The sequence below is a fragment of the Alnus glutinosa genome, chromosome 3, assembly GCF_958979055.1.
Source record: "Alnus glutinosa chromosome 3, dhAlnGlut1.1, whole genome shotgun sequence".
NCBI classification, from domain to species: domain Eukaryota; kingdom Viridiplantae; phylum Streptophyta; class Magnoliopsida; order Fagales; family Betulaceae; genus Alnus; species Alnus glutinosa.
This window is the reverse complement of record NC_084888.1, coordinates 12,778,202-12,790,837: the sequence shown is the minus strand read 5'-3', so window position 1 is coordinate 12,790,837 and position 12,636 is coordinate 12,778,202. Positions and strand designations below refer to the sequence as shown.

Here is a 12,636-nt window from a genome sequence, read left to right as displayed (position 1 = left end):
TCAAACTCTCCAACCCTAACCCGCTAATTTTGTGTTGAATTTGTATCAGATTCACGTGCTGTAAAAAGCTGTCAACCCTATCAACAAGTTAAGCAATCCTAAAAACTCAAAACGGGCCAAATCAGGTCTAGAATCCGTTCAATACTCACCCCTATAAAACAAATCCCTCAAGGTAAAAAGGAAAATGAATTGAACAGGCACATTCGCAAACAAAACGTACTTCCTTTTGGTAAATCAAGTTCTGGCAAAATCCCCAGTCAACCTATATATTAAATTTAAATTAGAACAATGAAGAACCCGTCAATTACAAACTGCTCCACAATTTTTTGAAAGAAAAAAAAAAATACAACCAAAGAGAAAAGGAGATAAAACAAGACAACAAACTGGCATTTTTAAAACATGCCAAAAAGATTACAAGAAGCATTTGCTCCACAATACAAATAAGAGACTAAAGAACTGAAACAATGGAGAAAAAGACTAAGAGAAAAAAATATTGATAGTGAAGGGAGGCACAAATTGGAATTAATTGCTCACTTAATAATGACTAGACTATGAGAACCGGAGACCCATAAAAACTATATATATATATATATATGAGACTTCCAAATGTACACTAAATCAGGCTGGACGGAGGAAGCTTTCATTGCTCTCCAGAAAGGGCAGCAGAGATCCAATCTGAAGCAGCTGTTGAAATGTCCGTCTCAACATGGGAAAGAGAAAGAGGAGTAACTGCAACCTGTCGCTCCAAGGGGGCACAAGGATCAGCAATAATGGAAACTAGTAATAATATTGAAAAAGACATGCAGACAATGAATCCATTTTACGTAGCAAGCAAATGCTACAGGCACGCTTGATGTCCCACAACAGTCAACTTGATTCCTCGTTTTTTACTCATAAATCTTGCAGATATTCATCATGACACTGGGACCCAAAAAACTTGAAGAGTCAAATATGAAAACGGTAACATTCATTCAAAGATGATGGCATGCATTGCAGGCATGCTCCATAAAACATAACTCTCGTTTGCTACTCCCTTTTAGGGGGCATTTTTTGCTTTTTGATTGTGATGTGACACAAGGATGAAAGTATTTTTGAGTGTTTTGTGTGTTAAGTTGTTTGTTAATCCTAAAAAACAAAAAGCTGTCCTAAAAGGTGTTTCGCAAACCTTTCCTGTTTCTTTTTCTTTTTTTTTTTTTTCTTTTTTTTTTTTCTTTTTTTTTTTTTTTTTTAAATGCTGGCATTCCTGTTACTTTTTCTTTCATTCCTTTCCAGTCGTCACCAATCATACAGGCAAGCGGAATCCACTCTTTAATATAGGACCCATCTGTAATCTAGTACGATTATTTGAATTGGATGAGTAAAAGGGGAAAAACCAAGTTGACCCCACCCACCCAAATGATACTTTTGAAAATCCAGATTTAGTCATTCCACTTCCATATGGTCAAATGACACACAATAACAAGAAAAGAATCTTCAGATTTCAGACACTACTTACGAATCCACTTTCAAGTGCTCTGAAATCCAGATCCTCATCTGTCTCTTCCTGCTCTTTATCCAGAAACTGCAAATATTAGGCAAGAACAGCAAGGCAATCAGCATCAACCCAATCAAGAAGTGCAATTTATAGAACTAAAGCTAAGTCCACTCTGTAAGTAACACTTTTAGAGATTTGTTAGAAGCAACTTAAACCAAAAGTGACTCATACTTCAATATCAACCATTTTCATAGAACTATAAAATCTCATAGATCTTCAAATAATATAACAATTCCAAGCAACTTCATTGATGAAGGGAGTCCTAAATGAAGCAAGTACAACTGCTTTCTTGAAGAAGTTTAAACCTTTGCCATTTTTCAACCATGGCAATCCATCATAAAGTATTCTCACAGGAATCAGAAGCCACTTATAAAGTTGCTTGTAAAAGCAACCTCACTTGCTAGATTATTTATTTATTTATTTTTAATAATACCTCTAGCCGGAAATACTTCTTCACCCTGTTGGAATCAGCTTTTCCAGCGACTCCAATTGATTCAACCACCTCCACATTCTTCCTTTGTGTGTTCAAACGACGAGCTGCACCCTAAAAACACAATAGAAGAGAAACCTGAGAATGAACATCGAAAAAATGGAGTATAAACCCCCAATTAACCCTTGTTTTTTGTTTTTCTAATACGCAACTTTTCCTTTAAAAGTTCCAATTAAGAAATTATAAAAAATATATATATGCCAAGACAGTAAGAGCTACTGACCGCAGCAGAGGCATCTCGGCCAAGCTGTGCAAGCTGAATGCCAAGGCTTTGTTGATTGGACATGAAATGTCCAGCAGGATAGCGGCTAGCAGAAACAGCTTGCCAGTTTAGAGTGGATCTCCACATACTTTGCTTGGCCAATTTGAAACCCTGTCAAGCAAAAGATTTCATACATGTATAAGAGAGAGTATAAAGAATGAGTCCCAAGAAAATTTAATATCCTGAAAGCAAGAGTTTAAATCAAAAGCCACAGTGAAAAAATAAATAAATAAAATAAAGACCAGCTTCCCATAAGAGGTCTAAATGAATAGACGGGTACAAAACACCAACTATACAGCTCAGCTGATAAAGTCAATCGGGGGCTTGTGCAAGGGACCAGGGTTCAAGTCTCAAACTTGAAGATGGTTTAACACTAACATCTAACAATTTTTGTAACAAGACTCTCCACTAATCAAAAAATAAACATCTAACAATTTTTTTTTTTTTTTTTTTTTTTTTTATAAGGACACTAACATCTAACAATTAAGCACTTGCTTAAATTGGAAGAAGGAAAAAATGTTTCCACCAGCCAGGTTGCCGCACATTTGCACAGAATTAAGCATGTAATACTTCGACTCCAATAAATTAAAAAATTTCCTTCAAACTTATGACCCAATGGAGCCAAATAGGGGCCTATACTAAAGCACAATAACTGTAGAACTCCAGCGCAACAGCGACAAGAATGTGATCAGTGTTATCACACTTTGTTGAGGTACCCTATAAAGTTAACAGCAAAAAATCTGAGGAGCAAGGACACCAAGAAATATTTTATGGTATGCAGCTAAGAGGTAAAGCAGAACGATAGAAAATAAGCTTAGACCCACATGCCTCACACGCACCAAGAGTTGTGATGGTTCTATGAATAAGACTCTAAACATTACCCTTATTACATTCCGACTGAAAAGTGAAAACTATCTTGGCTACTTCTACATGCTTGACAGAAGATGCAAATTTCCAGAGTGCCTGTTGATCACTTTTATTTTTTCACTGGCCATTTACTACAACCTCCTTTTTCTCCAAGAAATAGACTAGGCAATTTTAATGTAAATACTCCAAAAGTGACACTGCTCATGTCATCTTCAGTCACCAACTCATCTAATATGACGAAGAACACTTCATTAATACACTAATATACCAGAAATTTTTTAAAAGATTTTGAAAAGGTGGCTTTTCAGTTTGCACAAAATTTGAGAATCGGAAACCAAATGCACCCTAATTTTATTTACTCTCCCTGCAGACTGGGTATATATTAAAGACAGCATCTGTTAATAATAACTTTGAAGCTTGTTTTCACACCCTTTCAGCAGGACATGGTTCTGACTCCTAATAACCTTCAACACCAATCCCAAAAGAAAACAAACTTTCCTCAAAAGAATATGTGTTGAATACAAAAAACAACACAATGGTAAATGAAAATATATATATATATATATATATATATATATATATATATATATATATATATATATCATATTTTGTAAAATACCAGCTCAAAGTTCAGTGTGCAGTACCAGAGACTTTCAGTTAGCATATTTTAAAGGTGCAAACCTTGTTTGTCAAAGGAGAAGTAGGAATCTCTATATTCAAAGAGCAGCTTTTGGGGAAAACTCCTTTTTCAATATCCCTGATAGCTGCATTTATTAACGGTAAACAAATTGCAACTGCATCCTTAAAATCATTTTCTTGACTTTCGTCCTTCTTCCTACAATAGATTATATTACAAAACAATTACTTATCAACATTAATCAGAAAACAGAAATCGAATTCCTATGACAAAGAATCGTCAAGTCACCAGTTCAGTGATATAGACAACGACGGTACACCACATATTAGCGCCTCTCTAGCTCCAGCAACAACACCTGAGTAAAACCTGATTGACATTTCAGTTATTATATATCTTGGGTCCTCAAATAGGGGCTAAAAGTTGCTGGGAAAAAAATTAAAAAACACACAGCCTTAACTGATATAACTACGGTAAACATATACAAACATAAACTTTATAAATTGGGTAACTCCAAAGTTTACCCTGCTTGAGTAAAACATGATAAATATGGAATAAGAAATAAGCATAAAACTAGCAACTTACATGTGATGGCCACAGCTTGATCCCTGATTAATTCCACTAATCACCTGAAAATAAGATCATTCATGAATCTTCTGGACAGCAAAATCTATACATTTAGTCATATTGATGGCATCATATAAATGCTAACCAGAAGAGGCTTTGACCAAGAAAACAATGCCCCGGATAATGCTAATGAGACACAATCCACAGGAGTCCCTGAGTAAAAGAACCATGACCAAGCCTATTACTATCAGTAACCACAATGAAACCGCAAAACCCAGATCAAGTTTGTAGGTGTGCATTGATGCCAAAACCAAGGGAAAATAATGCACAATTAATAACTAAAAATCACTGAAGTTTGTCATATATATGATGAATCTGCCTCAAAGTGAAAACTGAACATCATATTAACCAACTTTATACTCATAAAAGAAAACCAACACACAGGAAATGATAAATTCATCAAATATTTGATAATTTTAATAGTTACAGATCGCAATACATTGAAGAAAAAACTTGGGGCAAATAAGAGTGTAAGGAACAAAGACATGCAGTCATACCTGAAACTTCAAAAGCTGTGGCGCCATTAATCTCAGCGGAACTCACAGCAATCGTTTCTCGGAGAGTCACAGAATGACCCGACACTGATTTGTCCCTGAAGCAACCGAATCATAAACTAACAGATCAAAATACAATTCCAGCTTCAATACCAATACTCCAAATGAAAGAAGTCACAGACCTATAGAAAAATATACAAAAAAAGAAACCAAAAATAACTTCAAAACCCACATACCCATAAGAGTCAATTGAGAAAACATGCAAAAGAAACTCACATACGAATACTTGAAATGAAAGAAGCCCACATAACCGCATATTAAAACTAATAAAAAAAAAAAAACACAAAAACATACGAATAAGCAATGAAAAGCCAACATACCCAGATGAGAAAAATTAGGGAAACAAGCAATAAAATGCAAAACATAAGCTAGAATCAAAGATAACCCGCACACCACCAATAGGAACGAAGCGAAGCAACACAAGAAATAAGCAAAAGTTGACAAAGATAACCCACGATTGTGGAGCGCAGACATGGACATTGTATAACCCTTCACGAACCAGAGCTTCCACGAGGTACACAAGGCCAGGGGACTCAATCCCGTGGGCATTAGTGAGGAGCACATTGGGCTTGGAACTGTCTATAGCCTCCGCAGCATCAGAAACCGAGGTGGATTCAGCAGTGTCTTTGGATTGGTCGCCTTCTTTGTCAGCCTCATTGTTCTTCTTGCTAAGGACTTCCTGGAGATTGGAGACCAGGCCCGGAGGCAAGAAGTTATTCTTCACGGAAGTCGAAGCCATATCATAGACTAAACCGTGTTTGCGATTTCCGGGAAAATGAGAGAAAGCGTGTGTTTGTGATTTCTGGGTCTATCAGAATCAAAATCAAAACCCTAGAGACAGCTAGAGAGAGAGAGAGAGAGAGAGATTCTGGAGGAAGAAAAGGAGGGTAATAAAGCGCTGATAATGAAAAGGATAGACTTAGATGGACCGGTTCAAACGGCGTTATTTTGCGTGTTTGTGTTTGTAACAGAGAAAGAGAGAGAGAGATTAAATTAGGGTAACTGGCTATCATTAAGTTAAGTCATGAGGAAGAAGGAACAGTCTTCAACACACCAGTTGCATTTGTTGCTGGTGGTTGAGGTTACCAAGCATGCCATTTCTGCTTTATTAATGGAGATGTCCTCTTTTCTCGCTTAAAGATACAACTCTAACTAAATTTAGAGTTTTTTTAATTAAAAAAATAAAAATTATCACGTAGACAAAAATGATAAAGAATTATGTCTTGAGGTAATAATGTATCATATCTGTTATCATAATCTCATTTTCTTATCAAGTTAATGATTTAAAGTATTAAAGCATGTTTGGTTATGTGGTTTTGCGGTCTAAAAATATAATTTTAAATTAAACGGTAGGAAATAAATTGTTTGGAAGTATATTTTTTTTATTTTTTTAATCAAATTACGATTTAAAAATGTAAAAAAATCTGCGTTTTAAGTTTTAAGCAAATTGGAGTATTTTTTTCAAAACGCAAGATTTTAAAGATTAAATTACGATTTTCCAAACATTTACTGCATTTTTTAAATCGCATTTTCAAATTATACGTTTTAAATTACAAACCCAAAAGATAGTTCTTTTCTTTGTTAGAAAATCCCTTAGGAGCAACAGATGGTTATCAATTGAGTGGTGCCTCATTGTTAATGAAACGTACCCACATAATCTTTCTTTTTAAGCTAGATTATTACAATTGAAAATGACAGATTTTTTTTTTTTTTAAAGAGAGAGAGAGAGAGAGAGAGAGGGGAAAGTATGATTAGTTTGTGAGATTGGGATAGGTCGAGTTTTAGATGGGGAGATTGATATTATTCAAGGGGGGTGACATATGTGAAAACTATTGTTATATTTTTTATTACGTTTATAGGCTTTAGATTATTGATTGATGGGTAGAATCTTAGATAAGAACCGTTGATATAGTATATCGGTGGATGTTGACAAATAAATTCAAGTCAATTTGTTTAATTACCAATTGAATAAATAATCTTTATACTTTTGCATTTGTAAAAAACTAGTTATTGTTCATAATTAAAGTATGCAAATATGTATAAGGAAATTAGGAATACATCAAAATTACTTTTAAATAATGTAAAAGAATCTATATATATATATATATATATATTTATATTTACTTATTTACTTATTTACTTATGACTAATTTGTACCCAATAAATCTATATAGAATCCCACAAGAGGAAGAAAAAGTAAACAAAGAATTTTTAAATTATATATCTATATATAAAGGACATGAATATCGTATATAGCCTGCACTGCAGGATCCAGCCAAATTTTATAGATCTTGTCGAATAAGAATGTGACAATTGTCCATCTTAATAAATAAATATACTTATTTTTTTAAAAAAAAAATTCAAAAAAAAATAAATAAATAATTAAAAAAATAATGGGCGGCTGGGCCAAGACTATAAAATATTCTTGTAAATTATGACTTATACTCTCATAAGATCGAATCAACAACAGATAATGCACGCCTGTCACGTTCTTAGGCAAAAGGAGTTGGGAGGCACTCTTCTGTCCGTTTATAATATTGTTTTTATTTTCCCTCTAAATAGTTGACAAAATATAAATCTTACAAATAATAATTATTAAAACAAAATTAGGGGAATTTTCACAAACCCCCCCTTAAACTTCCGCTCGATTTGAAATTACACTTTAACGTTCAAAAACTTTCAATTTCACCCCTCGATCTATGAATTTGTTACAATGTAATTTTTTTTCGTTAGGGTTCGACGATAGAAGGGTGAAATGACTTTTATGTTTATGAAAATTTTATAAAATTCAAAATTTACCCTTAATTTCAAATTTTAAATTTAAAAAATAAAAACTTCACTTTTTTTAAAAAAATAAAATAAAATTGTGACCCACAGCAGGGTCTGGTGGTGACCCAATTAATAAAAAGTGAGGATATTTTTGTCATTCTCAAAGGTGCCGTTTGGATTTAACAGAAAATCTTAACGGAGCGGAGGACATTACAACAAATTCAAAAATCGAGGGATAGAATTAAGAGTTTTTAAACTTTGAAGGATAGTTTCAAATCGAACGAAAATTCAGGAAAATTTTGTGAAATTTTCCAAAAAAATTATTTAGTTTTCCCTTCGTAGGAATGTAGATTAGAGAGAACTATAGGTGGTGTTGGTTGGGATTGGTAACGCAACGATTATGGCGTATGCGGCACCGCCAAGGTGGTAGCTCAACTACTCAATATTATTACTTTGTATTTTAATTGGTCTTAAGTCAAAAGCTCAGAGAATTAATTTTATGTCCCAAATGTTCATTAATCATCAGATTTAACATATACCTACTTGTGTCGGTGCCTGCTTCAGGTAGATTCCCCATAAATATGGATTATGTTTATAAATTAAAGAAGAGTAGTTATGAATATTAACGTCCCTTTTCTTAAAAAAAAAAAAAAAAAAACAATTTACTTGGCTTCTTTGAAATTTAATGACATTTATAATAATTCTTTCAAGTTTTAAAAACTCTCAATTTAGTGTATTCATTTTTTATATTTTTTTTTTCAATTTCACCAATCCGTTAGGATTTTTTCATTAAATCCTAAAGTGTCAACATTTCTAAAATACCCATAATTTTTTTAAGAAAAAATTGTAAGGATTTAGGGGCACCAATTTATTAAATATAGTTTTAATTTATTAAATAATACAAGTACCCCATTGCAGTTACCCTAAAACACAGATCGTACCAACAGTTGCTGCAAATAAACCTAGCCAACAGAAAAGTACCTCTGCGTTGACATATGAACCTCCTACTTGTACTATGGAGTCGATCACAAACAATCTGTGCTTAAAAGCAATGATCAAACTAAATTTAACATAGAGCAAACTATCAAATACAATCTATAAAAAACAAGAAGAACACCCAAAATAGAAGCTGCCATCGGAAGAAAACGCCACCAAAGACGGCGCGTGTGACACTACAAAAATCACTTCAAATTGCCATGTGCAGTTTGACACGTGTACAGTGTCGTACACGTGTCAAACAGTTTGACACGTGCATTTTGACACGCGTGAGACGCGTGTCAGATGTGAAAGTCATTAACTGCACATTTTGAATTTTTTTTTTAAAAAAAAATCCCAAATTGTTAGCCACGTGTATGTATACACGTGGCTAAATGTGTATATATATATATATATATATATTTTTTTAATAATAAAAAAATGAAAAATTATATATTTTTCTTGATACGTGTTAAGAATACACGTTGCCAAAATAAAAAACATTGCTTTAAAAAGAAGAAAAAAAGAACAGATCTGTTCTTTTCTTCTTTTTCTTTTTCTTTTTTTTTTTTTGTTTTTTTCCTTCCTAATACGTATACGATATACCTATACGAAACACATGTAGAACCAACTCGTCGTCCACTTAGAACTGGCTGGTGGTCCAGTATTGACGGAGAGAGAGAGAGAGAGAGAGAGAGAGCGAGAGACAGAGACAGAGAGAGCGAGCAAGAGACGTCAGGAAGGCCGGAGGGAAGGCCGACCACGCGGTGGTCGGGAAGCTGGCCGGTGGTCCAGTATTGACGGAGAGAGAGAGAGAGAGAGAGAGAGAGAGAGAGAGAGAGAGTGAGAGAGAGAGCGAGAGAGAGAGAGAGAGAGCGAGCAAGAGACGTCGGGAAGGCCGACCACTCGGTGGTCGGGAAGCTGGCCGGTGGTCCAGTGTTGACGGAGAGAGAGAGAGAGAGAGTGAGAGAGAGCGAGAGACAGAGACAGAGAGAGCGAGCAAGAGAGTTAGAGACGTCGGGAAGGCCGGAGGGAAGGCCGACCACGCGGTGGTCGGGAAGCTGGCCGGTGGTCCAGTATTGACGGAGAGAGAGAGAGAGAGAGAGAGAGAGAGAGAGAGAGAGAGAGAGAGAGAGCGAGCAAGAGACGTCGGGAAGGCAGGAGGGAAGGCCGACCACGCGGTGGTTGGGAAGCTGGCCGATGGTACAGAGAGAGTGAGAGAGAGCGATACAGTGAGAGAGAGAGAAAGAACAGTGAGAGCGCGCAGAGAGAGAGAGAGCGAGCGAGAGTATTTAATTTTTTTTTTTTTTTTTTTTTTTTCTTTTTGAAACTTAAATTAAGAATGGTCATCAGGTGGGCGCGGGATAATTCCCGCGCGCCTACCTACACCAATTCCTTGGTACATATACATATATTTTTTTTTTAATCAAAACCTTAATAAAATTTGTTTTTATTAATATATATTTGATATTTGCAATTAGCCACGCGTATTAATTACACGTGGCTAATCCGGGAAGTGTATTTAAATACACGTCCCCAATTGCCCAATCCGGGACGTGTATTTAAATACACATCCCCAATTGTTGAAATTCTATTTAATTAAAAAAAATTATATTTGGAAAAAAATAACAGTTTGACACGCGTATTTAATACGCGTGTCCAATTGTTGAAATTATATTTAATTAAAAAAAATTATATTTGAAAAAAATTAACAGTTTGACACGTGTATTTAATACACGTGTCCAATTGTTTGGACACGCGTATTAAATACACGCGTCCAATTGGACACGCGTATTAAATACGCGTGTCAAACTGTTGAAATTCTATTTAATTAAAAAAAAATTATATTTGGGAAAAAATAACAGTTGGACACGTGTATTAAATACACGCGTCCAATTGGACACGCGTATTAAATACGCGTGTCCAATTGTTGAAATTCTATTTAATTAAAAAAAATTATATTTGGGAAAAAATAACAGTTTGACACGTGTATTTAATACGCGTGTCCAAATACACGCGTCCAATTGGACACGCGTATTAAATACGCGTGTCCAATTGTTGAAATTCTATTTAATTAAAAAAAAAATTATATTTGGGAAAAAATAACAGTTTGACACGTGTATTTAATTCACGCGTCCAATTGGACACGCGTATTAAATACGCGTGTCCAATTGTTGAAATCCTATTTAATAAAAAAAAAATTATATTTGAAAAAAATAACAGTTTGACACGTGTATTTAATTGGACACGCGTATTAAATACACGTGTCAAATTAGACGCGTGTATTTAATATGCGTGTCCAATTGGACACGTGTATTTAATACAAGTGTCCAATTGGACACGTGTATTAAATACACGCAACCAATTGTGAAGATGGTACAATTAGATACGTTTTTCAGAAGACACGTGTCTAATTGGACACGTGTCTACAGTAACCGGTACTGTAGACACGCGTCCAATTGTAGCGATTTTTGTAGTGTGAGTACCGGAAGATCCCCTACAGCAGGAGAATACCAGAAACTCTTGGGCACCACTAGATATGGCAAAAGAGACGAAACGTGGCCATCGCGCGCAGCCCAAGGTGTGAAGAAACACCCTGGCGCGTGATGACCATGCACCGATCATCGATGAGCTTTTCAGCCTTAGTAGGCAGCGGTTGAGCGAGAGGATGGCTGCGAGTATGGCTGAGGGGTGCGTGTCGACTAGAGGGCAGCGAAACAACGCAGATCTGACAACGCAGATTGATAAAAACTGAAGCTCAGCCAAACCTTTCCGCCAACGACATGAGCGGCAGACCCTCCATCTCCGGAACTTCTTTGGAGTGTTTTCCTGCCAAAACAAAGAAAAACTACAAAACTACACATACCTCCATAGTCTAAATGGACTAGGAGGACTAAAACCACCACCGAAACAAGTTCGGAGGGACTCAAAACTCTACAGCCCTAGTGGCTGAGAGACTCTAGCCTCCACTAAAATAACTTAGGGAGGTAACAAAACCTCTTTAGCCCTAAAATGGCTAAGAGAAGAAGCAAAAACCGGGAGGAGGGAGGGTCTGGTGAATGACTACACTATTAGGGAGAAGAGTTTATGGAGAAAAAGATGAGAGAGAAAAAGGTATTCAACAAAATCAGCAATAGTTGGGGTTAGCATTTAGATTTAATGGATATTCAGAGCCCTAAAGTCTCTTAGCAGATAAGATAGTACCCCATAAGGGGGGTCTCCTAGCTGCTGGAAAGGTATAACAGATTCAAAAAGGGACACTATACAATAATTGCATTTTTTTTATAGGTAGCAATTGCATTTTAAAATCAAAGAAAAGTTCCTGGTAATTAGAATTTTGCACAAAAAAGTAACAGGTGGCGCAGCGTTGAGATTTATCCTGCTGGAAAGACTGTGATGAACAGCAGGAGACAGGGGAGATTGGGAGAGAGTGTTGTTTTTGCTTTTGGGGTTATTTAGTGAAATAAAAAATAATTACATAGGAAGATAAAAATAATAGTGAAAATAATAAAATAGAGAAAATAGATTTTACGCGATTCGGTCTATGACCTACGTCTATAGAATAAAGTTCAAAAGATTACATCATGCTCTTATTTCTCTTGTGAATTTACAATACAAATGATTCATATTTATAAGGATATAATGAGAATACAAAAAGGTATAAAAGAATATCAAATCAAATCATAATTGAATGTATTCAATTCTGATTTGATTATAATTAATCCTGAAATCAAATCTCTCACAGTATAACTCGAACTCAAGGTAAAAAAATTTGGAGCCTTGAGTTTGATTTTTTTTTTTTTTTTTTTTTTTTTTTTTTTTTTTCGGAGATGGCTAGTAGCGGCGAAGATTGAAAAGTTGCTAGAGATGGTAGTGGTCCGCGGTGATAATTGGAGGCGGTCGGCGATGATAATTTGAGATGCG

At 35.3% G+C, this 12,636-nt stretch overlaps 1 protein-coding gene across 1 annotated transcript; it reads right to left on the bottom strand.

The window, feature by feature from the left end:
- Window positions 1–239: 239 nt before the first annotated feature.
- On the bottom strand, window positions 240–5,976 carry LOC133863987 (uncharacterized). The gene is made up of 10 exons (XM_062300165.1): window positions 5,424–5,976; window positions 4,912–5,006; window positions 4,500–4,567; window positions 4,373–4,416; window positions 4,079–4,156; window positions 3,835–3,988; window positions 2,248–2,397; window positions 1,968–2,078; window positions 1,496–1,561; window positions 240–736 (listed from the first exon to the last, which is right to left on the bottom strand). Exons 1-10 carry the CDS (start codon window positions 5,705–5,707, stop codon window positions 641–643), a joined length of 1,146 nt encoding a protein of 381 aa, XP_062156149.1. The 5' UTR covers window positions 5,708–5,976; the 3' UTR covers window positions 240–640.
- Window positions 5,977–12,636: the final 6,660 nt, after the last annotated feature.